General features: G+C 36.1%; 1 protein-coding gene across 3 annotated transcripts in view; it reads right to left on the reverse strand.

Annotated features, from left to right (window-relative positions):
* Nucleotides 1-307: 307 nt before the first annotated feature.
* gabbr1b (gamma-aminobutyric acid (GABA) B receptor, 1b) overlaps nt 308-26291 on the reverse strand; it is a 123242-nt gene continuing 97258 nt past the window's right edge. Inside the window, exons 16-24 of one of the 3 annotated variants that reach the window (XM_051871686.1) lie at nt 22894-23044; nt 21780-21912; nt 20382-20498; nt 15150-15257; nt 14909-15002; nt 11193-11320; nt 7651-7779; nt 5655-5798; nt 308-4826 (exon numbers count right to left, since the gene is read on the reverse strand). In XM_051871686.1, coding sequence (XP_051727646.1) covers nt 4542-4826; nt 5655-5798; nt 7651-7779; nt 11193-11320; nt 14909-15002; nt 15150-15257; nt 20382-20498; nt 21780-21912; nt 22894-23044 — 1289 coding nt within the window. In that variant the 3' untranslated portion in view covers nt 308-4541. Of the gene's footprint in view, nt 4827-5654; nt 5799-7358; nt 7503-7650; nt 7780-11192; nt 11321-14908; nt 15003-15149; nt 15261-20381; nt 20499-21779; nt 21913-22893; nt 23045-26291 lie in introns of those variants that run through there. The other 2 variants (XM_051871685.1, XM_051871688.1) reach the window with 2 other exon arrangements.

Raw genomic sequence — 26291 nt, forward strand, 5'->3', positions numbered from 1 at the left:
CATTAAATAATGCTTTAAATATATCTCAGATGTTTAAATGGGAATTGCACCAACTCTGGAAGTCCCCTTTGACCACTATACTTCTACTGAAATGCCATCAGATGCCATATCATATTCGTTTATGTTAGAATTCTCATATTCACAGTCAGTGGGGAAGGTGGCTAAAGTGCTCCAAAATAATGAACCGACAAGCCTTACACTGTACCTGAGGATAATAAAGCAATTCCAATTATATAGTAACGTAGCCTCCCTGGGTGCAACATGACGCATCAAACAGAAAAAAAAACAGATGAACAGTTTTAAAAAATGTAGCAAAAACAATGTCTTTATTTCACCAGACACCAGTCGAATTGCGTTGTACAGAATCTATCATAGTACAAATACAAATATATTTTCACATACGAATACTTTTGACTGTATATACTTCATACTTTGTGCAAGAGAATACATTTATCATGTACATTTAGAATTTACACAATTAACATTTGTCCATAACATTGTCTGCATGAACATCACTATCATGATTATTATTGAACCACCATTTGATGAGAAATGATGAGTAAAATATTACATAATAAACACCACGGTGGGGTTTGTTCACAACATTCCCCCAGGATTCCTGGAGAGTCATCCTGTATCAGAGTTTATGTAAATCACCGGAGCACCATTTAGCCAATCACAAGTGCTTATGACACACCAAATCTAAGACATCATGATGCAGTTCAGTCTCTGTTCGGAATGGAATACTAGCCACCTAATATAAAGTGGGACCAATTCTGTCTTATTAAAAAACATTATCTCGAACTGTATGCATTATGCTATGCTAAACCTTTCAAACAGTAGTATGGTACACTGTAGTCACCATTCAGCAAATGGCATCCAGTTATCATACCATAAATAAATAAGGTTATATTCAATTTAATAGTTTGTATAAAAACGATTAAGATTTGGGAGTTTAAAGGATTAGTCCACTTTCAAATAAAAATTTCCTGATAATTTACTCACCCCCATGTCATCCAAGATGTCCATGTCCTTCTTTCTTCAGTCGAAAAGAAATTAAGGTTTTTGATGAAAACATTCCAGGATTATTCTCCTTTAGTGAACATCAATTGGCCCCAAACGGTTGAAGGTCAAAATCACTGTTTCAGTGCAGCTTCAAAGGGCTTTAAACGATACCAGACGAGGAATGAGGGTGTTATCTAGCGAAACGATCAGTCATTTTCTCAAAAAAAAAAGAAAATGTATATGCTTTATAGACACAAATGATCGCATCACAAGCTTCCCTATTCAACTTACAGAAAAAACGGAACTGGCGCCGCGTTCGTTCCGTAAGTTGAATAGGGAAGGTGTAGGACATACAGCGTAAGCTTTTTTCATCAAAAACCTTAATTTCTTTTCAACTGAAGAAAGAAGGACATGGACATCTTGGATGACATGGAGGTGAGTAAATTATCAGGAAATTTTTATTTGAAAGTGGACTAATCCTTTAATATTACCTTTGGTTCATAGAGTGCAACAATGCCAGCTTACTTTTTTAGCGACCTTGGTTCTAGAAGTATTTTTAGTGTTTGAAAATCGCACAAAAAGACTGTACTTAATGGTTTCAATAAGGCAAAGAACTACAATCCCAAGAAGCATTGCGAATGACATAATTGAATTAAAAACGATGGAGAAAAATCAAACTATAGATTTAAATATGTTGATTATGTCTATAGAAAATATATTTTACGTTTACTGTATATAAATATTTAAGAGGTTTGAGAGCGTATGGAGACTGACTCTTTGTTATTTGCAATGCTGCATGGGATTGTAGTTCTTTCAATCATTAAAGTCATTAAGTACACAGTCTTGTGTTCGAAACTGATTCTACATCAATCGCAGTGCTTCATGGAAGTAGACGGGTGATAATGTGTTCTTTAGGCGATTGACTTGTCGCGATTCTCTGATTGGTCAGTAGAATCATGGGTAATGTAGTTTTTCCACAAGGAATTCTGCTGTTAAGCATGATTCTTTTAAAAATTAGTTGAAATAATGTGCCCTGAAGGCAAAAGATTAACAACCTCGTAGCTCACAGAAGATCTTTCTTTGAAGGTTTCTAAGTCATTGTTAAAAATCAAGAAAATTAATAGGATTTCTACTTTTGGAACCCGACTGTTGCACTCTATTGCAGTTCAAGTCAAGAGCAATGTATTATAGGATATGGTACCCTGACGCATACTGTCCACAATATAGGGGTAGTATGCTAGTATGCTATTCCAAAGACAACCTGTTTGTTTACGAAACCAGCAGCAACATTCCAAGTATTATGAGGTAATAACAGGTCTCTAAAATAATGAGCAATGTGCTATTGTCACAAGCACTTATGAATAGACAAATGACTCTCATAGTTCCTGTAGGGATTTTTTCTGTACATCCTTTCCCTCCAAATGAGAGAGTCTTAAAAAAAAAAAAAACAGAAATGAGGCGGATGAAACGAACCATTAAAAGGCCGGATTAAACCGGGGAAACTTTGCTGTACAGGCCCGCTGATGAATCCAAGCCACGCACGCTGAGAAAAAGCGTTTACGAGGGTCACTGCGGCAAACAGACACACAGCTGTTGGGAAAAGCTGCCATTGAAGACGCTCATTTCAAGGGGCTCCGCAGACAGGAAACTGGCATTATGCATGATGAGGTGACTAAGAATTCATTTGAAAAAGAAACATTACCTCTGTACTGCGTTTATAAATCATGTATTGTATTGTACAGTAGGGTTTCAGTTTTTGTATCAATCAGGAATGTAATGTGTTTTGACTGATGACTACACAAACAGCTGATAAAAGTGTGAATGTGTGCGTTGTAAAGTAAAGTACCGTATTGCACGCTCATCTAAGTTCTGCTTAATGAACTAATTTCCCTTTATCGTTGCTTGATATCCAACGCACATGACAAAGATGGCTGCACGATGCATTTTTAATGTTATTTGCATTTCAAAGTAGCAGCATCCTGTGACGGCTCCAATATGGCAGGTGCCATTTAGAAGCAAACTGCATTAGAATGCTGGGAGATTCAATCTGCAGCTCTCAGCTACACAAGGGATCTAATAAAAACAAAACCCCCAAATCTGTGATGAAATTACATCTCTTCTGTACAAAGCCTTCAAATGCCTTCAACAGCTTGTGACTGCTAATACATTATCCCAGCATGCTCTGGGAGAAAAGCTGGCTATAAGCAAACCAACATCATTTCATTACATCATTGCAGCTTATTGTGAACCTAGACTTTTTTTAATGAAGGAACTGCGAGTTTGGCAGGGCGTTGCTAGGCGGTTCCTAAGGTGTTCTAGTTGATTGCTTACAAAAAAGTTCCTTCTTTAATGTAATTTTATGGGATTTTGCCTGATGAAAATCATAAGTCTGATTACTTAGAAAAGTAATAGCACACCTCTCTTCAACAAGCAACATGATTTGAGGCATCATTTCTGTGATTTAGGATAAAAATCCCTAAAAAAGTCAGTTCAAAATGGGGTAGTGGGCTAATAAACAGGAAGGAAGGAATCTGTTGATGTTGGTCACAAGAAATTTTGTAATACTGTCAGCTGCACGTCAGAATGTTTTTGAGGTCATGGTGAAATTGGAAAATTTGTACATGAACAATAGGATGTGAAGTATTTAGATGAAAGATGACGAAATGCAGTTCAAGTATGGTGTTAGCAACACCAAGGTCAAGGGTTCGACTCCCAAGGAACACATACTGATAAAATGTAAACTTTTCAACGTATTGTAAAACGCAGTGGATAAAAGCCAAATTAATAAATGTAAATGTACCATATTGTTACCACACTGACTAGCTATTGCATATTGACCACTACGGAGAACTGTGGGATATTACTAAGGCTAGGTAATTGGCAGCGTCCCCACTATACAATACATATCGCGATACATGTTATAATTCAATATATCACAATAGTCCGTGATATCAAAATTTAATTGCGATTGACATTGCACCGAATGAGTGTGAATCGGTCAGTGTCTTTAATGCTTATTTATATGGCCTGACTGTATGAAATATGAATGCACAAAGTAATAAAAAAATTACTGATGCAAGGTAAGAAAGTATCGAAAAATTGCGGTCTTACAATATGTGATTGTTTTGTAGAGTCCTAAAACACATTTGATGAGAATGATGGGAATATTTATTATAATCCATGATTTTCTGTAAGGAATTTTTTAGCATGTCATTCTTCGTACACAATTTTCCGAGTCAAAATCAGCTGAAGGTTACTCATTTGTACGACGTAATGGTTCACAGAATTTGTGGTTTTCAAATATGGTGACACATCAAATGATGCAATCAAAATTCTCAAGCCTCCTGTGTATAACATCCCATGAATCACAGCAAGTATCGGAAACAAAAGAAAGAAAGAAACAAACAAAGGCCCTCTGCTGGACGAGATTGGGAAAACTCTGGACCATGAATCAAGGTAGCTTATTTTTCTCCCTGCTTTTCACTTCGCTGTGTCCCCGCTTGCATGTCATCTCAGTTCCTCTAGCGTCCCGTGACTCACTTGTAGAGGAGCTGCAGTCGTCCAGGGTGACAGTTGTTGCGGTTGATCTTGCCGTCGGGCTGGTACAGGGCGGAGGAGTTGGAGAAGGTGGGAGGGAGGGAGTGGTTGTCAGAAGCAGGGAGGGGGTATCCTGGTGGCGGGAGGAGTGATTTGGGATCATTCTGAGGAGTGGGAAGAGAAGGAGAGCTGTGGTTCTGATTGGAGGAGGTGGGGCGTTTTCTGGAGCGCAGGGCCTGTCGCTCTGACAGCTGATTTCTCAGCTCTGATACACGTTCCTCTTTCTGTTGGAAGAAAAAAAAAACATGAAACTAAATGAGAAATTGGGCCTAAAAATATTAAACGTATTTAAGCAGATTTGAAAACCACTGAAAAAAGGAAGATGAAAGTAAATGTGACAATCTGCCACGGCTTTCATAACATCTATTGTATCAGACAGGATAGGGCCAAATTCAGAATTTAAGAATAAACTCCCTTTGAAGCTTGAACTTGAATTGGATTGGCCACATGATCCACAGGATGCTGAATTGGAATGACAGGAGGAGGATTTTACTAAATCAGTTCAACACAATCACACAAATGGGGAATTTCCTTTTAGTGTTGTTATTGTTAACTTAAACTAAAACTAATAAATATTGTTTCTGTAAATTGAAATAAAGCTTAAATAGAATAAAATATGAATATTACATGAAAACTGAAAATATTAAATGGCAACTAACTGAAATAAAATACATTTAAATTGAAGCACTAAAATTACTAAAACTACACTGGAATAAATAAAGTGTAATAGAATAATTAAAGAGAAAAACTATTAAAAATGACACAAGCACATAAAATTACTAAAACTTAACTAAAATTAAAATGAAAATATTAAAATAAAATCTTATTCAGAAAATGAACAAATATGATATTATATAAACAGTACTAAAATAACACTGTTTCCTTTACATACCTTCCACCATGGTCTATAAAATTAAAGATAGATAGATAGATTCTAAATAGATTCTAAATTAATTTTAAAAAGGCATTCTCAGTTCAGTTCTGAAATATGTTCAATCCTGGTATCAGACATTCCAAACAGTGTGCTGGAGAAAGTGAAGGTGACATAGAACCTCTTGGATGATCTTCTGCAGCTCTTTGTTCTCTCTCTCCAGCTGGCGGGATTTCTCTTCATCGTTGTTGTTTGTGGATGAACCGGTCTTCATGGTCTCCTGCTGGTCCGACTGCCACTCACCACGAGTGATAAGCCTCCGCATCTATACCCAACACACAAACACACACCACAGTAGGTATAACAACAGACCAGATTCATGTTGACAGAATATTAATGTACTGCAAGCTGCACAACATATACTGTCTACTACCTACGATTTATTAAAAATAGAGTGCGAACCCATGAGCAGCAGGCAACAATAGAAATAATAATAGTAATAAAAAAATAAATAAAAATAATAGATATAAAAAAAGAGTGTGCAAATATGAGTTCGATTAAAATTTGATTGTACTTGCCGAGTCATAGGGTCTTGATTATGTGCAGACCATTAGCAAAGAAAATATAAAAATAAAATAATAGTATAAAAATAATACTAAAATAACACTGCACTGTAAACCCCAACGCTCAAATTAATTAATTGGTTTGAGTAGGACAAACTTAAACAAATTAGTTCAGTCAAATTAACTTTTATGAATTTTTAGTACTTTATTTTACTTTCAAGTTCACAGAACTGATATATTTTAAGTAAACTGAACTGTTTCAATGTTTTGAGTTTTATGAACTTATTTCTTTTAATTTAGACAACCTTAAGTTTACCTGAAACTGGGCTGGGATTTCTATTTCCCAGCATGCTTTGCCTATTGCACTCAAAAGGGAGAGGAAATGCTAAAATTAAGTGTTTTTTGTGCAAGAATAATGTTTAGTGAGAGATTTAGTAGTGATTAATGTTTTGTTATGCTATTTTAGAAGAGTTTCTGTTAACGTGGGTTTTTGGAGAGTTACCATCATGGTGACAAGTGGTGCATACGACTTGGTTTTGAGAACAAGTATATTAAATGCTTTATATTGCTGTACTCATTCAGCATGCTATTGTTAACATGTTAGCAAATTAGCAAGTTAGCTTTTTCTGAATTAGCTTGTTATAGCTATCTAAGTTTACACTAATACAAATGTTTAAATTGAGGTTACATGATAATTTTAAGTTAAATGTATGAATTAGTGTACGCAAACATTTTAAGTTAAGAACAATTAAAATGTATGAGTACAAATTAAATCTGCCAGTTCTACTTATTTAAACTTTGAATTTTTTAACTTAAAAATTTTGAGGCAACTGATTGCCTCAAATTTTTTGAGTTTTGCCATCTTATTCAGGTTTACAGTGTGGTCTGGAGATATGTCATTCTTCAAATACTCAGAGACTTTTCTTATATAGACGTTATGTAGCCCCGCCCCTTTTTAGTTCTGCGCTCGTTGTGTTCTATCCTCTGGTTTGTATTTCCACAGCATGATGGTATAATTTTACAGATTTATGAATGAACCGCTCTTTTTAAAATCTTCCCGTTCTACTGACATTTGTTATGACATCCGCATCAAACATTACAATGCTCATGATAACTTTCATTAACTCTGCAATAAGTAAATCAACTTCACCTGCTAATTATTCTTCGACAGCGATGCCATTGAAATATACAGAGCTACTGCAAAAACGAAAGTTCAAACACAAAATTCTAAAGATGGCTGCGCGCTTGTTTCTCTGGCACATAAGGTCTACATAACATGAATGAAAGCTTCCTTTCTTTGTGTATATAACAGCTCTTATTGTTGTATAATGGCAGAGTGTCTTCACTTTCCTCTCTTTCATGTTCCCTTGAGGTGTCTAATAACACCTGTCCTCCAATGACACTGATTACACCACATCTCCATAGCATCATCATTCAGCGCGCTTTAAGATTTCACGAGCAGACCGCTGAGAGAGAAGCATATGTCATACATTAACTCGCCTCTTTGATCACTCCTTCCTTTGCTCTAGTTATCCACCATTAATATTCATCACTGTAATACAATATTTACATTAGCACTCCTTCTTGTTTTGAGAAAATGATCTTCTGTTGTACCTTGGGGACGAAGAGGACAACTAGAGTGATGTAGACAGAGAAGATGATGGCCAGCGAGGCAAAGGCGAACGAGGCGTCCTGCTTAGACGATAGAATCATGGTGACAGGAGCGGTAATCATACACAACACCTGAAAGAGAGAGAGAAACAGTTACATATACAGGTGTTTCTTTAACTTTAAATTTTGTTTACATATTTTTGCCCTCTCACTACATTAATTTGTCTACAGACAAAGTCCAAGACAATGTTGTTATCGTTAACTAAAACTACAATTATTAAAAATAGCTTTCGTTAATGATAATATAGCTGAAACGACCCAAGTTCGAGTCCCGGCTTGCGGTCCTTTCCCGATCCCATCTCCCTCTCTCTTTCCCACTTCGCTTCCTGTCTGAATACTGTCCTATCGCAATAAAGGCAAAAACGGCAAAAACTAAATCTTTAAATATTAGATGAAAAAAAAAAAGAAAAATAAAATAAAATAAGTTTAAATTGAAGTACTAAAATTACTACAACTAAAACTGGAATAAAAATATTAATAAACACTATAATAGTATATATTATAACTAATACTAAAATAACACTGGTTAAACAGTGGATATACTGTACATGTATCAAAAGAGGGTTCTATCATTTTTTTCTGAATTATGTTTCTGAGCCAAAAAATGTCCCAAATTCTTAAAATATGTATCGTATGACAGAAAAGAGGTTCAAACATGTTTATTATAAAATGGCACATTCCTTTGTCCTAATTGTATGTATTCTAAATATACACTTTTTGCATAATTTGACAAAATATTATGATTGGAAATCATCTTTAAATACATTTTACACAATAAATATTGAAATGGTCATAACATGTAAGAATTTTTATTTTTAAGAATTTTTACATGTAAGGATTTTCAATATTTATGATGGAAAGTGTGGGTGTGGGACAACATCTAGCAATATTTTCATTAAAGGCTTTTAAAAAGTAGCAACAATAAATGATGAAGGCATGATAATATGTTTACAAGAACATTTTTAATGTGACATTCATATAACAAAATGAAGAAAAAAAAAACTTCTTTTGAAGGCAGAGGGTAGGAGAACAGAAACCAAGAGAGAAAGAAGTGTGAATCAATAAATATTGATCAACAGTCAGTCCTTTCTCACAAAACCAGTAAAATCTCATCCAAGCTAGCAAAAAGAAAATGTTGCCTGGCATCAACAGAGGTGATCTTTATTTGCAGGGTCATTATTTATTTGGACAGGGCAAAAAGTGCAAAGCAGTCTCTTCAAATCGAAGCAGTTTACAGCTGGACTAACAGCAGTAGCCTGCGGCCTTCACAGAGCACGATTTGAATCACACCACGGCAGAGCATTAATGATGTAAGAGAATCAGCATGGTTTTAGTTTAAAATGCACAGCCATGCTAAATAATGCAAGCAGTAAGTGAATCCTCATTCCCTGTCATTAAAGGGAAAAGAGCAGCCAGAGCATTATTTTAGATATACCACAGTAGAATAAAAGTCATGAACAATGTCCTAACAAGACGTGACACGACACAGCAACACGGGAAAAAAGGTATCTTTGCCATGTTCAGAGTTTTTGTCCTATAACCAGCCGCGATGGCTGGATTCTATTTCAGAAACTGTGTCTATGTCTGCAACAGCAACAATGATTATAATTATGTGATATATGATTATGTGAATCTGATTATGTCCTTTATTTAATGTTAAACGCATCTAATTTGAGTTTGAATATCATTTTTCGTGACATTTATAGCCATACTGAAAGTGACAATGGATAATTAACCACAGATCTTGAAAATAAATGAATGGAAACAAAAACGCTCAAACTGAGAACTCAGTGTGAACAATTGTTCCTATGACAACGTTTAATTTAGTCACTCAGTATGTATTTTTAATAATGTTAAAGTAGTGTAATATTTATGAATTTGATTATGTACTTATTCATTTCATTGCGAGTGCAGTGCGCTTGCAGAGAGACTCTGCCCACACACTCCTCTGATTGGCTGTGATTTTTGATTGATTTTGTCGCATTTTGTAGTTGTGGACAGACAAATTGCTTGTTGATGGAATCTTACTGCATCGTGTATGGTTAGGACACGATGATATGGCTTTGGAACGACATAAGAATGAGTAAATGTGACACAATTTACAGTATACAGTTACAGTCATTTTTTACTCATCCTCATGTCATTTCAAACACATATGAATTTTATTTTGTGGAAAAAAACAGATCTTTTCCATGTAATGAGAGTTAATAGTGATCACGATTGTCAAAATCCAAAAACAGAGCTCATGTAGAGTGAGAGAAAAAAAATTGACTTGTTATTTACTGTTTTATTTCATCAAAGTTTATTTTTGGGGGCACTATTCTTTTAAACTATGAGGAGTATATATATATTCTGTATATATATGTATAGCTCTATTGTGCATTCCATTTCTTGATTTGGGTGTCGAACAAGTCGTCAAAATGTGAATTCAATAAATCTGTTTCCTGTGAAAGAGGTGAGCTCTTATTGTCTTTATTATTGTCCTCCAAGCAGCTGAAATTCTAAAAAGTGATGGAGTTTGTAATGACATGACAGATGGCATCTGAAATCATTTCTTTAGCAGAATGGGCATTCGCTAAGGACCAGGAGTCAGCCTGTGACTTGGAAAAAAGAGAGAGAGGGAGAGAAAAGATTAAAATGCAAAATTTGGCCCCTTGCTGATCTAAAGTCTCTCCCTCAATTTGAGCTTAAATTGGGTTCAGTGTATAATGGGTAATCCTTGGAGGCCGAGATGAAGAGAAACACACTGCTTCAAATTAAAAGCCTACAATGAAATAGCTGATTGACAAAAGCTTTGTGTTTCATTTCCAATCAGCCTTCGCCATAGAAAACAGAAAAGGAATTTTTATGGCAAATGAAAAGAGATTCCCATGTATTTACCCTCTATATTGAGGGTGTTATCAGCGTGGTACGTGCTGTTTTCGTGACTCGTGAGCCGTGGGGCGGCACTGAAATTCTAAAGTGGAACAGATGAGATGATGTGCAAAAACAAACAACTTTCAACATTACTGAGGGACCACTTTACTTGAGTTTTCTAACTACTTTAGAGCTCCAGTCCCATCAAACTGACATGCAAGCTTATTTCCGATGATGAGGGGAAGCTCTTTTCCCTCCCTTTCCCTGTCCTCTGGAAAGCTCTGCATCCCTGGACAGCATTCGAGATGGCAGGCTCAGACACTTCACTTCCATCAAATCTAGCAGAGCCACACTGAAGAGCTCCAGGCATGTTCTTCCTGCTTATGATTGTGTTGTGACACACAACAGTTCCAGACGGACGCTTCGTCCGATTCACACGCCAACTCCCAACTAAACTTGAGCAACGAAAGGGGAAAAAAACCCTCCGTGGTGCTATTTCAGTCACGTCAGCAGAACAGTTCTACCTTTTAATTGGACAATATTTGGGTGACAACTGACATTTCAAATGTCACCCAAGGCGCTGCTTAAAATGTCTACAGGGATAAGTTTAAAAAGATGAACAGACTCACAGATACGTTGTAGATGGCCATCCCAACAGCTCGATGATCGTTTATTTTTTCAGTGGACACAGATTTGGTTTCGTAAGCCAGAAAAATACCCAGTAGCAGCAGCAAACCCTTATAGCCATACACGACACCTAAAAGTACAAAAAAAGAGACAAACATAACGAACAGGTTTCCCAAATATCCATATTGTTCAATCCCAAATCACTTTAACTCTCACTATTGATGCTGTGGAAAATATTGGGCTGCTCAAACAAATAAAGCAATGTTGATTTATTTTAGATTATATATAATATACTAATATAATAATATAATTTGTATAAAAAGTGATAGTAACATTGATAATAAATGTTTCTTGAGCAGCAAATCAGCATATCAGAATGATTTCTGAAGGATCATGTGACACTGAAGAATTGAGTAATGGCTGCTCAAAATTCAGCTTTGTCATCACAGGAATAAATTACATTTTAAAATATATGTTGTATATTGTAATAATATTTTAAAATATTACTGTTTTTAATGTATTTGCAGCCCTAACGATCATCTTTCACAATCTTATTGACACCAAACTTGTGAAAGGTATTGTAAATTTTCATACTATTTATTAAATCAAGCCAAATCAAAGTTTCATCAAGTTAATGAATTTTTAAACATTTTTAGAGTGCTTTAAAAAATATCTACAACATCGCCAAGCATATTAAATTTATCTTTTGTTTGTTACTACTGGCTGTTGCTTGTCTATTATTTATAGTCACCTTCTTCTCTGACCATTAAATCCACTGGCGATGTAATGAAGGTCGCAGACAGGGGGTGCAGATTTAATTTAACTGAGTGCTTGCTAAAAACCTGCTCACTCTCATATAATCATTTCAAGTTCATTTGGATTTGGATGTGACCAAAATGGGGCTATCTGAGAGGGTGAGCTGTTTACTATGTAATTAGTCCATCCATTTCCACCAGTTTGATGCATTCAGGCCGATGCAAACATGATAGGTGGACATTATCATGCTGACAGGGTAATCAGTCAGTCACAGGCGCTGCCTGCTTTCATGACTTTTGCCTGTATCTAGCCAGTCATCCCTCACATCCCACAAAAATTGGTGTAGGATTTACTTTTAAAGCTGCAGTCCGTAAGTTTTGCTTCTTTGTCGCCATCAATGTTTGAAACCCACAACTGCAGTTATTTGTGGAGTTATCATCTTTATGTGGGTTGTGCATTGGCACGGCTCCTCAGTGCGGATGAATCTAATGTTTGCTGTCAGTCACTGCACCGGTGTGGATACTGTACTTTGGAATCACAGATTCTAAGTCTTGGAAGTATGACCAAAATAAGAATTTTCACCAGAAAATGTCATCTGAACAATTAAGTAACATGTCTGCCATTTTTGTTCTGACCAACTGAGAAAAAAGCATTACAATAAATTGCGTTGCCAATGGTGATTAAATCTAATGATTGCTTAGTTCGGATCACATCAAACCTTGCAAATTATTATTATTGTTATACTTTGTTTTAAAATGGTTAATGTTAACAACATCAGCATTGCGTGACTGTGTATTTAGTGTGTATTAGCGTCCGAATTTTTTTGCTTTTGACTACGGCTGAATCTCCAGTTGTCACTTATGATTGTCGTTTGGACCTTTCTGGATTACAATCCACCATCAAAATCAGTAGTTTAATTATTCCAGCTGCTGTGAGGACTCCTCCTTTATGTATACAGATGTGACGTAATAACGCAAAGGCAAACTCGTATTTCCCGCTGAAACCTACCAGTACCACTCAAATTAAAAACATTATTACAAGCTTACCTTTGTGAATCGGGCTAAGGTAAGGAAACAGTTTTGAACACTGAATATTAATTTTTAACCAAAAAAAGTCCAAAAAGTCCAAAACTTGCTAGTAAATTTCACAAATAATGACAAAGAAATGGCAAGTAACACGTTGAATCAAATGTTAAAATTTAAAGCAGAAAAATTGAAATAGTATTTTGTAAATCTTACTCTATTAATATTTGTTTTATTTACAGCTTTGATCTCAATGAGAACTTTAGGTTTGGTTCTGTGCAATTCAGTTATTTTCTCATCCAGATGTTGTGAAAGGAAACTGCCTTCCATGCGTCCTTGGACCAAATGCTCCTGAAGTCAACCTACGAATGGTTTACTTGGAGAAACTGTAATAACAGAAAGTATTATGACAGGCCTGTTTACGGGCAGCTGTGCTCATTTCTCAAGGACTCTGCCTGAAGAACATACTGAAGGCTCATTTTAATGACCATAACTGGAAGAGCAAGGCCAGTTCAATTTGTCTCATAAAGGTAGCAATTAATTTGTTTAATTACTTAAATACTTACAAGAAGGAAACACCCGAGGACAGAGGCTGAAGGTCAAAACCACCGGGGTTCCTTCATTAAATCACTTTCACACAGACACAGGCTCATAGGCTTTTTTCACACAAGCAGCAACTATTTTTTTGAGCCCAACACCATAGATGAGATGCCATGATGAACAAGAGAAGAGACACATTGTGGATACTGTTAACGTCCTTTATTTGCATGCACTATCTGCGTTGTTTTAATATCTGATTCTTTATAGGAATTATGCAAATCATGACACAAACATAGCCATAAAATAACGCTGACCACAATTTGCACGCTGTAATTCCCCATCTTGTGGGTCGGTTCTAAGCAGTAGGTCATCGGGGACTCTTGTGAAAAATAAGTACACTTTAGCATACTTTTAAAAATAGTCTATAATACACTTTGATGTCATTTCTATTAAAACTTGTATATAATGCATTTAAGTTTTTGTAATTACACATTTGTAATAAAGATGTTGCAATTTAGTAGATTTAAAATATACTAACTTATATATAATATTGGATAACACACTACAGTTAAAATTATTAATTAAAATTAACTCAACATATCAAAAAAAGTGTACTTTAAAGCATGACAAAAGATTTTTTGGTTTAATATGTAGTTTAAAGTAAAACTTTTAATTTGACATTATTACAAAGTGCACTTTGTAAGTGTACTTAAGTGTGTTAAGAAACAGCCATGTTTACTCTTGTTAAGTGCACTTAAGTAGCCAATATTTTACTATCTGAAAGTAGTTTTTTTTTTTTTTTTTTTTTAAATATACTTATTTACAGTACTTACTTAAAAATTTACTTTGAAATATTTGAAGTATACTACAAGTGCACATTCAAGACAATTAAACACACTTCTTTTTCTTCAAGGAATCTTCATACATTACTGAAAATATACTGCATCACTTCTCCAGTGTGATCAAGACACTTCAATTGGCTCTTTAAAAAGTCTAAAGTGTGCTTGACTACACTGAGCATCTGGATATATACTAGTAGTTATAACATATCATTTAATAATCATTTCATGAATCACTGCCAGCATGATCACTAGAAAATATACACAAACATGTCTTTCGAAGAAAATTCTGTTTACCTCCTGCTTTCCACAACAATGACTTCATTTAAATATGCCTGCCACAGTCCTAAGCCAGCAGAGATAGTGCCGGTTTAAACTGGATTAAGAGTGGTTGGTGAATAAAATGCAGGTTTTTACACTTAAATACTGCACGGTAAAGTCAGGGAATGTATGAACTGATAAAATGTATGAAATGTAACTGCAGGCTTTTCCATCTTACAAAAACAAACCACAATTGGTTGCAGTGCGAAAAGATTCAGTTGAACCCAGAACGAATCTTACCAAGCCAAGTGTTCATCTTCTCTGAACTGCAGTGCTGCAGCAGAGGCTCAATCAACTGATCCACGTCCCCTTTAGGTGCTTCTTTAGTGAACTTCTGCTCAGATAGAAAGAGAAACAGAACAGTAGGTAATTCAATATTTTGTTCATATGCACCTTGTGGCAAAACAATAAATCCAACTGTGTCATATTCGTAAGAACACAGTCCCTGATGAAAAACTGATGGGACGGAGTGCTGCCGTACCTCCACTGTGATGTGCAAGGGATCCACAATCTGCCAAATCATAAGGGACAGGATGTCGATAACCAGCAGGACCCCCACAGTGGCATAGAGCTTCCAAGGCTCCAGGTGCTGCTGGGATATAAAAAGACCACCAATCAACTTTCCATCCAGGACAATGAAAGAAACAGCTTCTGTGGTGATTCATGACATCATAAGGAGCGTAAGTGCAGAGAGCTTGAAGGGAAAACAATGGCCCATTATCAGAATGCCAATTCAATCCGCCACACGGTGGCTGCTCTTTATGGTTTAAGTAAGGAAAGTGTCTTTAATGGATTTCGGTTGAGACCATAACACTGCAACAAAATCAATACTCGTTCTTTTTTTGTAGCGAGGATGGTGTTTGTGAGCAATTAAACATAAAAAGCATTTATTTAAAGAGCAACATAAAAAGCATATATGTTCTCTGTGACTCCTATTGTTTATCCTCGCTTGTGAGAGCTCATAAACCTCAAACACACCTTCACAATGGCGAGGATGAAAGAACTCGCACATAGCCAGACAATTGACTCAAGGAATTTCCTGGGTTCAAAACAAGTTAAGTTCTATATTTGGCCTGCTACTGATTTCCAGAGAACTTTGACTCATGCCTTTTGTTTGTAATAGGAGTAGGAATGTACTTGAAATGGTCTATGGGACATTCCAGTGCTTATACTAAGCTCTAAAGATGCCTTGATCATCCTTTAATTAGTGGAAATCGTTTTCTACATGTATGAACTTCTGGTTTTCCTTTTTGGTGTCCTTACACATATCACAGGAAAGTTACGGGGTTTACTGCTTGGACATTTTTGGTTATGAGCAACATGGTCATAACAGAAATTGAAATACTGAATATACTTTTGCAGAGACAAGATTAGTTATCAATCACATTAGTCAGTTCTTAACACATACACTACTGTTCAAAAGTTTGGGGTCAGAAAGATTTTAAAAATGTTTTTAAAATAAGACTCTTAAAGGGTTAGTTCATCCAAAAAGGAAAATTATCCCATAATTTATTCACCCTCAAGCCATCCTACTGTAGGTGTATATGACTTTCTTCTTTCAGTCAAACACAGTGAGAATTATATTAAAAATATTTTGGCTCTTCTATGCTTTTTTTGCCTTCAAAATCTCAGTTCCTATTCACTCCCTTTATAAAGCTTGGAAAAGCCAGAATATTTTTAATATAACTCCGATTGTGTTTGACTGAAAGTGGAAAGTCATATACACCTAGGATGGCTTGAGGGAGAGTACATAATGGGATAATTTTTATTTTTGGGTGAACTAACTCTTTAAGCTCACCAAGGCTACATTTATTTGACCAAAAATACAGTAATATTGTGAAAAATTACTACAATTTTAAATAACTGTTTTCTATTTTAATATATTTTAAAATGTAATTTATTCTTGTGATGGCAGTACTGTATTACTCCAGTCTTCAGTGTCATTCTAATATGCTGATTTGATGCTCAAGAAACATTTTATGATTATTGTCAACATTAAAAACTGCTTAACATTTTTTGTGGAAATGGTGTTTTTTAACAATTTTTTGAACATTTTTTTTCAGGATTCCTTGATGAATAGAAAGTTAAAAAGAACAACATTTATTTGAAATATACTGTAAATGTTTTGTAACATTATAAATGCCTTTACTCTCATTTTTGATCAATTTAATGTGTCCTTGCTGAATAAAAGTATTAATTTATATATATATATATATATATATATATAAATCGAATGGTAGTGTATAATTAGTCTCGTGTTTATACTTTCAAAATAGACTGTTTCCTCATAGGCTTCCATTGTCTAAATTGTTTTCTGTTTTGTTTTTGTCATTATTTCTCATATCATCTGAGGTACTTTTGTTGAATCCAGAAAATTCCTTTGTCTTGCATGAAATTAAAAACTTAAAGTATGTATTGTTTTGTGTAAGTGACTTTTTCATGACAATTCATACAATAAAATACCAGTTCACGAGTTTCTCTTTGCTTAAAATAGAATCTTTGTCCCAAATCTTTCTTTCTGTCTTATGGTTTTTAATAAATGCTGAAACTATTCTTTATTCTGATATTTCCCTTTTGTATCCCTGACAATGACTTTGAAGAATCCACTTCAAACAAACTTACTGATGCTCGGTTTGTGTTTGTTTTTAACTTAAAAAAAAAAAAAAAAAATCCTCAATAGTGACGCACCAGTCAAAAAGCACATTTGAAAATGACAAAGCCATCAATTCGATGCCCCACTGCACATCATAGATCGTTTCTCAATTTTTAAATCCTTTCTTTTTGTAGAAGCAGAGAGGGAGAGAAAGAGAGCTCTCCACAGGGAGCATGACAAGCTCCTCTCCACCACTAGATGGACGCTTATGAATACTCAATAATAGGCATTATGTACTTATCCTGAAAATACCTTTCTCCTCAGTCTTTATCTCCTTCTTTGACTCTGCTTTTAGTTATTATGGTTATTTTTGGCTATGTGTGTGTGATTGTGGATATGAGGTCTGCACTAAAAAATATAATTTTCGTAGGGTACATTTACACGACAACGATGTACTAAAAACGGAAAAGTTTTTCCTTCGCGTTTTTCACGTACAGACAAAAACATTGTCAAAATGATCCCTGTTCACACAGATCTGCAAAAACAATTAAAAAACGCTGTATTATGTTGCCAGGCCAGTAGTTGGCAAGGTCACTTAGTAAAGAAACACTACGCGCCTACAGACTGAACCTGCATGACGTCACTGTTTTCACAAATCATGTCATGTAAATGTCCCCTTAATTAGTATTTTTGTCTTCCTTTCCAGTAAATATATCTAAATGTGATTCATTTACTTGAAAAAACAAATTAAGATGTTAAGAAGATTTTTAAAGAAGTTAAAGAAGTAAACAAACACAAAATAACACTATCAGGATAACAGAAAACAAAAACATGATGAACAGAACAGCCACAATGTAGAGACGAGATCAGACAAAGACTGAACCAAAAATAGGACTGTAAATATACTGGGACACACTGGGACTAAACAAGATAATTAACAATACACAGGTGGAATACATAAGGGCAAATCATAAACCATGGAAACAGAAGAGCATGAACAAATAAAACGCAGGAAACCGAACTGAGAACAGTGACAAAACTAGTCCAACTGAAGCAAAACACAAACACAGATCAGACGTGACGGATACACTACCATTCAAACTACACTACCATTCTGTATTCAAAAATACAGTAAAATATAAAATATTATTAACATTATAAATGTAAATCAGGTAACATTACCCAACAATGATAAATGCTTCCACAGCATTTATTAATCTTAGTTACTGTTAATTTCAACATTTACTAATACATTTTTAAAGTTAAAAGTTGTATCTGTTAACATTAATGGACTCTGTGAACCAACATGAACAATAAACAATTGTATATGCATTAACTAACATTAACTAAGACTAATAAATGCTGCAAAAATATATTGCTTATTGTTAGTTCATGTTAGATAGTAACTAACAAATGAGACCTTATCGTGTTACAAAAAAATCCAACATTAAAAGTGATTTTGTGCAGCATGAGAGAGTCTGTGGTGATGGAGTGACTGCTGGTTCATGGGGCTTTAAGGAGGGCTCATCGAGCTGGGCTCTATGATAAATGTGCTGTTTAAGGATGCTCAAGGACAACGGGGGACCCATCTCTATGAGATCAGACAGAGAGAGACAGTGGCCAAGCCAGAAAGGCAGCGGAAGTGAGATGGAGATCTAAAGATGATAACAGAAAGAGGAACGAGATATATACTTTTTTTAAAGGATAATAATTCCACTATGATATATTGACCATTCCGGCAGTGTACTGGACGACCTTGACACGACAAGTCAGCAGAGTAAATTCTTATGAGGCTTTAAAAGACCAGATAGTTTGTCTTGAAATGCCTCAAATTAACCTCACACCAGTGTTATTTTAGAATAATTAGAGGTTTAATTCACCCAAAAATGAAAATTCTGTCATTAATTACTCACTCTCATGTCATTCCACACCCGTAAGACCTTCGTTCATCTTTGGAACACAAATTAAGATATTTTTGATTAAATCCGATGGCTCAGTGAGGCCTGCATTGAGTACTTGCTACTTTTTGTGTGCCAAAAAAACAAAATAATGACTTTATTCAACAATATCTAGTGATGGCTGATTTCAAAACACTGCTTCGTGAAGCTTTGAAGCTTTATGAATCTTTTGTTTCGTATCAGTGGTTTGGAGCGCGTATCAAACTGCCAAAGTCACGTGAACCATTAAAATTTCGAAACACTTATGAAGTAACAAAGCCTCGTTTATTGAAATCACGTGACTTTGGCAGTTTGATATGCACTCCGAACTATTGATTCGAAACAAAAGATTCGTAAAGCTTCAAAGCTTCATGAAGCAGTGTTTTGAAATTGGCCATCACTAGATATTGTTAAATAAAGTCGTTATTTAGTTTTTTTGGCACACAAAAGGTATTCTCGTCGCTTCATAACATTAAGGTTGAACCACTGTAGTCACATGCACTGTTTTAAATACGTCTTTAGTAGCTTTCTGGGCATTTGAAAGTGTAAATTAACTTGCTGTCAAGGCGGGCCTCACTGAGCCATTGGATTTTATCAAAAATATCTTAATTTGTGTTCCGAAGATGAACGAAGGTCTTACGGGTGTGGAACGACATGAGCGTGAGTAATTAATGACAGAAAATAAAATTTCAGTTTTTTATATATATTATATTTCAGTTAACATTTATTTTATTTCAAAAATAATTTAAGGCTTTAGTTTTAACTAATTGTAAAGTATAGTCCACTGAAGGCGAGTTGAAGTGAACCCAAGTGCAGTTGTATTTAAAAATGGTGACAGAGTAAGCAGAATCAAGCGATGACTTGACTTGAACTTAACTAGAACAGACTTGGACATGAACCATAAACAGAAACTCACCAACAGCGAGTAACATAGAACAAAGCTAGACCCGAGACAATGAGAACATGAGGGCTCTAAATACGCAAGGACTAATGACATAAGACGCACATGAAAGCAATAAACACAATGATGACAAGATCCCTTGAGGAACAGGGGAATCACATGACACCAGGAACATGACAAAACTAGGAACATAGCTATGACAATAACAAAATAAAAGACAAGAAAACCTGATTCAAAACCCAAAACCAAATATGACAATAATAACCTTGGTTGTGTTCTCACCTTTCTCTTGTCTTTCTTCTCATCCTTCTTTGTGAACACAGTGTGAACCCACCAGATCTTCGTGAACATACTTCCATAGGCTAAACTGAAGCCAAGTCCAAGCAGCCACAAGCGGAACTAGAAAAACAATAATAATAATAATGAAAAAACAAAAGCAATTTAGCCAATATTTCAGCTTTATATTTTAAAAGACAGTATATGGATGGATTTATAAGGATGTACCAATATTCAAATTCTGGCCAGTATCGATAAGCTTATCATTATTCTAATGTTATGGCCGATAAATGACCAATATTAAAATTTTATACTTTTTTATCAAAATAAATTAATAGTAAAAAAGGCAATTAAAAAAGGTGAATTTAGGCATCACAGCACTATAATGTACAACAAATTATTTTTGAGATTTGCTAAATATTATATTTAACAATGCTATTAAAATAGTAGCGTTTTTAATGATTAACTTTAAATGAGTGTTATATGACAGCAAAGGCCAATTAAATGTAAAAATAGGAGAAATGAGCAAGCACAGTTAGATATCCAATATCGATCAATACTGATAAATAAAAACAACGAATATTTAATATCTATAATAGCTGATAACCGATTTTGTTCTGATATTTAACATGTATCCCTAAATGTAATCATACTGTAACTTTCAGATCTCAAACTTCCTTCCCTGTCCAAAAAGTACATTTATTAAAATTAAGCTGCAAAAACAACTCATTCTGATCTTACACCGTGTCTAGACCGGACGCGAGCAGAGTGATGCGACGCAACAAAAGACAATGCAAGCCATTATAATCAGTCATGTTGTCTACACTGGATGCACCGCAGCACGACATGACAAATCCCCAACGGTATACCGATGCCTCGTTCTATTTATGACGTACTCCAAACACTCAAGATACTTCTCATAGGAAGGACAAATGGATTTGCAACGGTCGCTTTGTTCGTACAGTGTAGACAGCTTCTAGCTTCTAACGGTCGTGTCCAGTGTAGACACGGTGTCAGGCTTTGCTAAGATGCTGTTACTGAAGGAAGGGGCAGTGCAAAATAAATTGGACCTGACGGCAAGCCTGCGACCTGTAAGTAAATGTAACCGAAGAGGGCATATATATAGATGCCTGAAAGCAAGGCGGCAAAACAAGTGTGTTTAATACTTAAGGGTCTGAGAGAGGGTGAAAAATGGTTATGAAAAACTAAATAATTTATATTTTTTGATGCAAGAAACCCTGACTAACATTATTAGTGGGCCTCAGGGGAGAAAAAAAACCCACCTCTTTAAAGCCTTTCTGAAGAAAAGTGTCTGAGGAGGTTTTATAAACTCAATCACTACTATTACAAATAACATCAATATAAATCACAAAACGGCATTAGCCAGAATGCCTGAGCCCTTACCTGACAGACCACAGGAAACTGAGAGTTCCGTACATGCAGTCCATCGATTCCCAGTGGAAAAACAGCAGCCAGAGCCATCATACAGCCGACTGCCGTCATGTTATTCAGGTAAGGCTGGGAGTTTTGAATGTACCTTTAACATATGGACATACATATTGCTGAATCTGCAAAATGCAGATGTTTGCAAAGACGTGTATGTTAAAACAACAGGTTCATACATGGAACAGATATTTCCAAATACACAAGTAGTGTGGTAGTGCCATCACTCTAGTCTAGGAGAAATGCCTTAAATGATTGCATAATAATGTCATGTTTAACAGTCAGGTTATTTAAGTTTTTTCTAGTGATTTAGTACGTGATTAAGAGCTGTTTAATTCATAAAATGTAACCAAAACAAAAAATTAATTAAAACAAAATGAATTCATTAAAACTGAATACATGAAATGACCTCATGATGGGAACCCCTAAAAGGTTCTGTACAGAACCTTTTCTTCTATGTGTGGCATTGTGATATATATATATATATATATATATATATATATATAGTCTAGAATGATTGCCATATTCATGTACTATAATATTTGATATAATATGGTGTTTGAATAAGATACTTCGAATAATACCACGGTACTTTCTGGTAATTTTTGCTAGTGTAGTGAACTCGCATTCAGCTAATTCAGTTAATCTCTCACAGAGGAATAGTACTTAGACTCCTGTGTCTTATCATCACACAAAGAAACATGCAGATTCATTGACGCACTCACACATTTACCCACATGCACGACAAGATTTGTAAGAGTTCAGGGTATTAGCTTAAGCTGTCTGTTGAGAAAATCTAGTTGAAAGTTTAAGTGTCAATAAGATAAAAAGACACACATTACACACATTTGGTTCAGTGAAACACACATTAGTCCAAATATATCTGTATATGTGTGTAATGCTATTGCTATTCATAATGCATCAGCCTGTTTTAACACACATGCATAAATGTGTGAATGTGACCCAGATAATTGTATGCATGCAGCATGCTGTCCTCTGCACTGAACTCACATGTGGGTATGCAATATAAATGCACACACGCCTGTAAGCATGAGGAGCATACGGCTAAACATACCTGACGTTGCTGTTGTAAATGTTAAAGGTGAGACAAACGATCCCCATTAAAATGCCCAAGCCAGCGAAAACAGAAACTGAGACGAAGAGTTTTTGTGACAAATATCTGAACTTCTGAATCACCACCGTCTGATCAGCAGGTGGGCCAGAGCCTGGAGGAAAAAAAATGAGGCTTTTTAGTGGTATATTATTTTATATTATACTAAAAATAACTTTCAACACTTTCATGAATAACATAAGGATTTTTGCCCGTATTAAACAGATCCAGTAGAGAAAGGACAAGAAATTATTAGGGAATGAGTTAGAGGGAAGGGGACTGGAGCACAACGCAGGTCAGACTCAAACCTCCATTTCCCACATCAGCACCATGACCTGCATGTAGCTAGTAGCATCACAGTTAGAAAATTAAAAATATTGTTATACATATTCACATTTGCATGTATATGAACTACTCATCTTTTAGGCCAATGTTATTATTGTTAACTAAAGCTAAAACTATTAAAAACATTTTCGTTAACTGAAATAAAGCTGCAATAAAATAAAATATAAATATTAAATAAAATAAAATAAATTGAAGTTGAAGTACTAAAAAAACTGATTTAAAAATATATTAAAGCTAAATATAAACATTAAACTAATAAAAATGACAAAAGTACATTAAAATGACTAAAACTGAAAATATAAAAGAAGTCAAAATATGAATAAATACTACCCTAAAAAAGTATTTTTGAACTTGTAAATAAAACAAAGATTACTGGAGTAGATTTTGTCTTTCTACTCCTAAATGTCATGTTTAATTCAATGTTTTACTTGCTGTTTGTTATTATTTTCTATACTTACTAGCAATTTCTAAGTGAAAGTTGTTTGAAAGTTAATTCCTTAACATTTTTTCTGTGTATAAAAGTATACTAAAATGGTTAAGCAATTTATGTAATGATCATGTATATTTAATAACGAAACAACTGAGCAAGAGAAAGAAAAGGAGAGCATCTCTGAACTGTTGTTCTCTGAGCCAGTTATGAGTCACTTTACCTCCCTCTCAGCCTCTATTTCTCTCTCTCTCTCTCTTATGATAAACTGGCTGAATTGAAGTCTGCAGAGAGAGCGATAGCTATCGAATTTCACCTCACTGCCATTTGACTAAAGCTTCTCCCCCTCTGGTCTCTGTGAAGCGATACCATCACAGACTGTTTCACTGCCTCCAGATGGGTAATCGGCAGGCCATTTAGCAACAACAAAAGACGACAGGGTGCATTTGTGGTCATCTTCCTACAACGGGTGGGCTGCACACAAGACGTATAGCGTCACATTCTTTTGTGAGTGACAAATTGGCTGGGGACCACACAGCTTGTTACATCTATCTCTAGAGCTGATGGTTTTTTTACGAAGCCCAGGTCCTCAAGCTCGACAGGACTCGTATTGCCCATGCGGCCCCACCGGAACCCCTCGCCAGAGCATCTGATAAGCGCAGCGGCTGTCAGTCTTAATTAGAGGTTCACGTAAGGCCATCTCCCTCGTGTATCTCCCTGATATTGATTAAAGGAGAGTGGGAGATCCAACTGAACACGACCGCTCGGGGGAGAAGATGGCCAACAGACGGATTCTGGGATGCTGGGAAACAGCGTGGAGCAGCACTGATGCTGGAACAATCTTAAGAGATAGACCCAGGATGTGATATGGCACGACACATGAGTTTAAGTGGTTTGTGGAAATAGAAAGTGGTTGCTATGGTGTTTCAGGTCAGAATGTTAACGTTGCAGTGTTGCTATGGAGTTAAAATTAACTTGCGATCTGTGTGATGCTGCAATCCTTGTGGAGCTGAGTGAACGCATTTACTTGCAGCTCATTGTTTTGATTGGATAACACAATTCATAGATATTAACAGTCAATTGGGTGTCGACTGTACATGGAAAGGGGCTGGCAACCCATTTACAACCATAAAGTGGCATATTTCAGAGTAAAACTCAATTGGAATTGATTAGATTGCAAAAGAAGGTTTGGGGCTGAAATACAAAAGGGCTTGGTGAAAAGGGAAGTCATATTAGAAGTGGTTCAAGATTATTCAAATCAAATTTTTTTTCATGGACTGATAAATCATGCACCAGGAATTAACAACGTTAACAAAGCATGATTTCTTTTAAATGCCTCTAAAGCAATTTAGGTCAACAACGAATGTGTGTGACGAATGTAAATGGCTGTAAATGTGTGAGTACGTATGTATTCAGCGGGCTAGAGAGCTCATGCTGTTTAATACCTCTCCCTGTCCTTGATGGTAGAATCGGGACAGTATGTTGCCATGACGACCAAGACCCATAATGGTTGCTACAGCGATGAGAGAACAAGGCGCAGATGCAGTGGTTGTCAGGGGCGACCGGGGAGAGCGAGAGAGAATGAGCGAGGCCAGTGAAGTGGATGGGTAACAGCAAGAAACAATTGAACCTAAAGATTCAACCGATCCCATTCAGCTGGGAGATGAAGGGATGTAACCTTCACTTTGCAGAGCGTACGGCTGAGAGATGTAGATAGAGAGCGAGAAAATCGCAAGCGATCGGTCAACACGTGGCATCCAATCTGGAGCAAAGTCACCCTCTCCTTCAAGAGGCCTTTATTTCAGCACATCACAGCACTGATTATTTTTAGCTCTACACCGCTGCCGTCTCCCTGGAATACACTGTCCGGGAGCGCCAGTGACCATGGCGGCAAGGTGAAAAGTTGGGCGTACATTTCCAGATGGCACAGCACCGCCTCGAGGGTCAACTGTCGCCATTTACTGAACCCTTCTAACTTTGATGATCTTGCATTCCTGTTCAGCTAGTCACGATCAAAGAGGCAGGATGACCTTTCACCTCGCCGGCAGGCTCCCAGTCTGGCACGGTCAAGGGTTGCTGTTAAAGCGTTGACCTCAAAAGAGATCTATCATCGACAACTAATGCAGAAGTTAAAGGTGCCAGACTGTGTGAGCCACCTGGGGTGTACGACAATGCTGTGGGCACTATTCCCAGTTGCAAGCTGGGTAAATAAATGAAAAACAGGTTCCATCATAAGGCCCCCGATACGGCTTGTGAAAATCGCAATTAGCGCATTTCGCAATACCTACGTGCTACAGTTGCCATGGTGCTCTCTGCTTCAGTGAGTTTTTAATAAGCTAATAAGCAAGTTTAAAACAGAGTAAGCCCACAGAGAGCACATCTAGGGAAATGTCTAGGCATAGAAATGGTCATATAATGAGCACAGTGATGTGGCATCGTACCGCCAATATTATAAACCAACAAACCCAGGCCGCTATCACAAAGCTCAAGGATGCTTTTCAAAACCAAATGCTCCGTGCAGAGCCCATGAGGATTTAAATAACAGGCAAAGACAATCAGCTGAGGCACACGATGTCGCCTGTGCTGATTG

This window comes from Ctenopharyngodon idella, chromosome 19, assembly GCF_019924925.1.
Source record: "Ctenopharyngodon idella isolate HZGC_01 chromosome 19, HZGC01, whole genome shotgun sequence".
Taxonomy (NCBI): domain Eukaryota; kingdom Metazoa; phylum Chordata; class Actinopteri; order Cypriniformes; family Xenocyprididae; genus Ctenopharyngodon; species Ctenopharyngodon idella.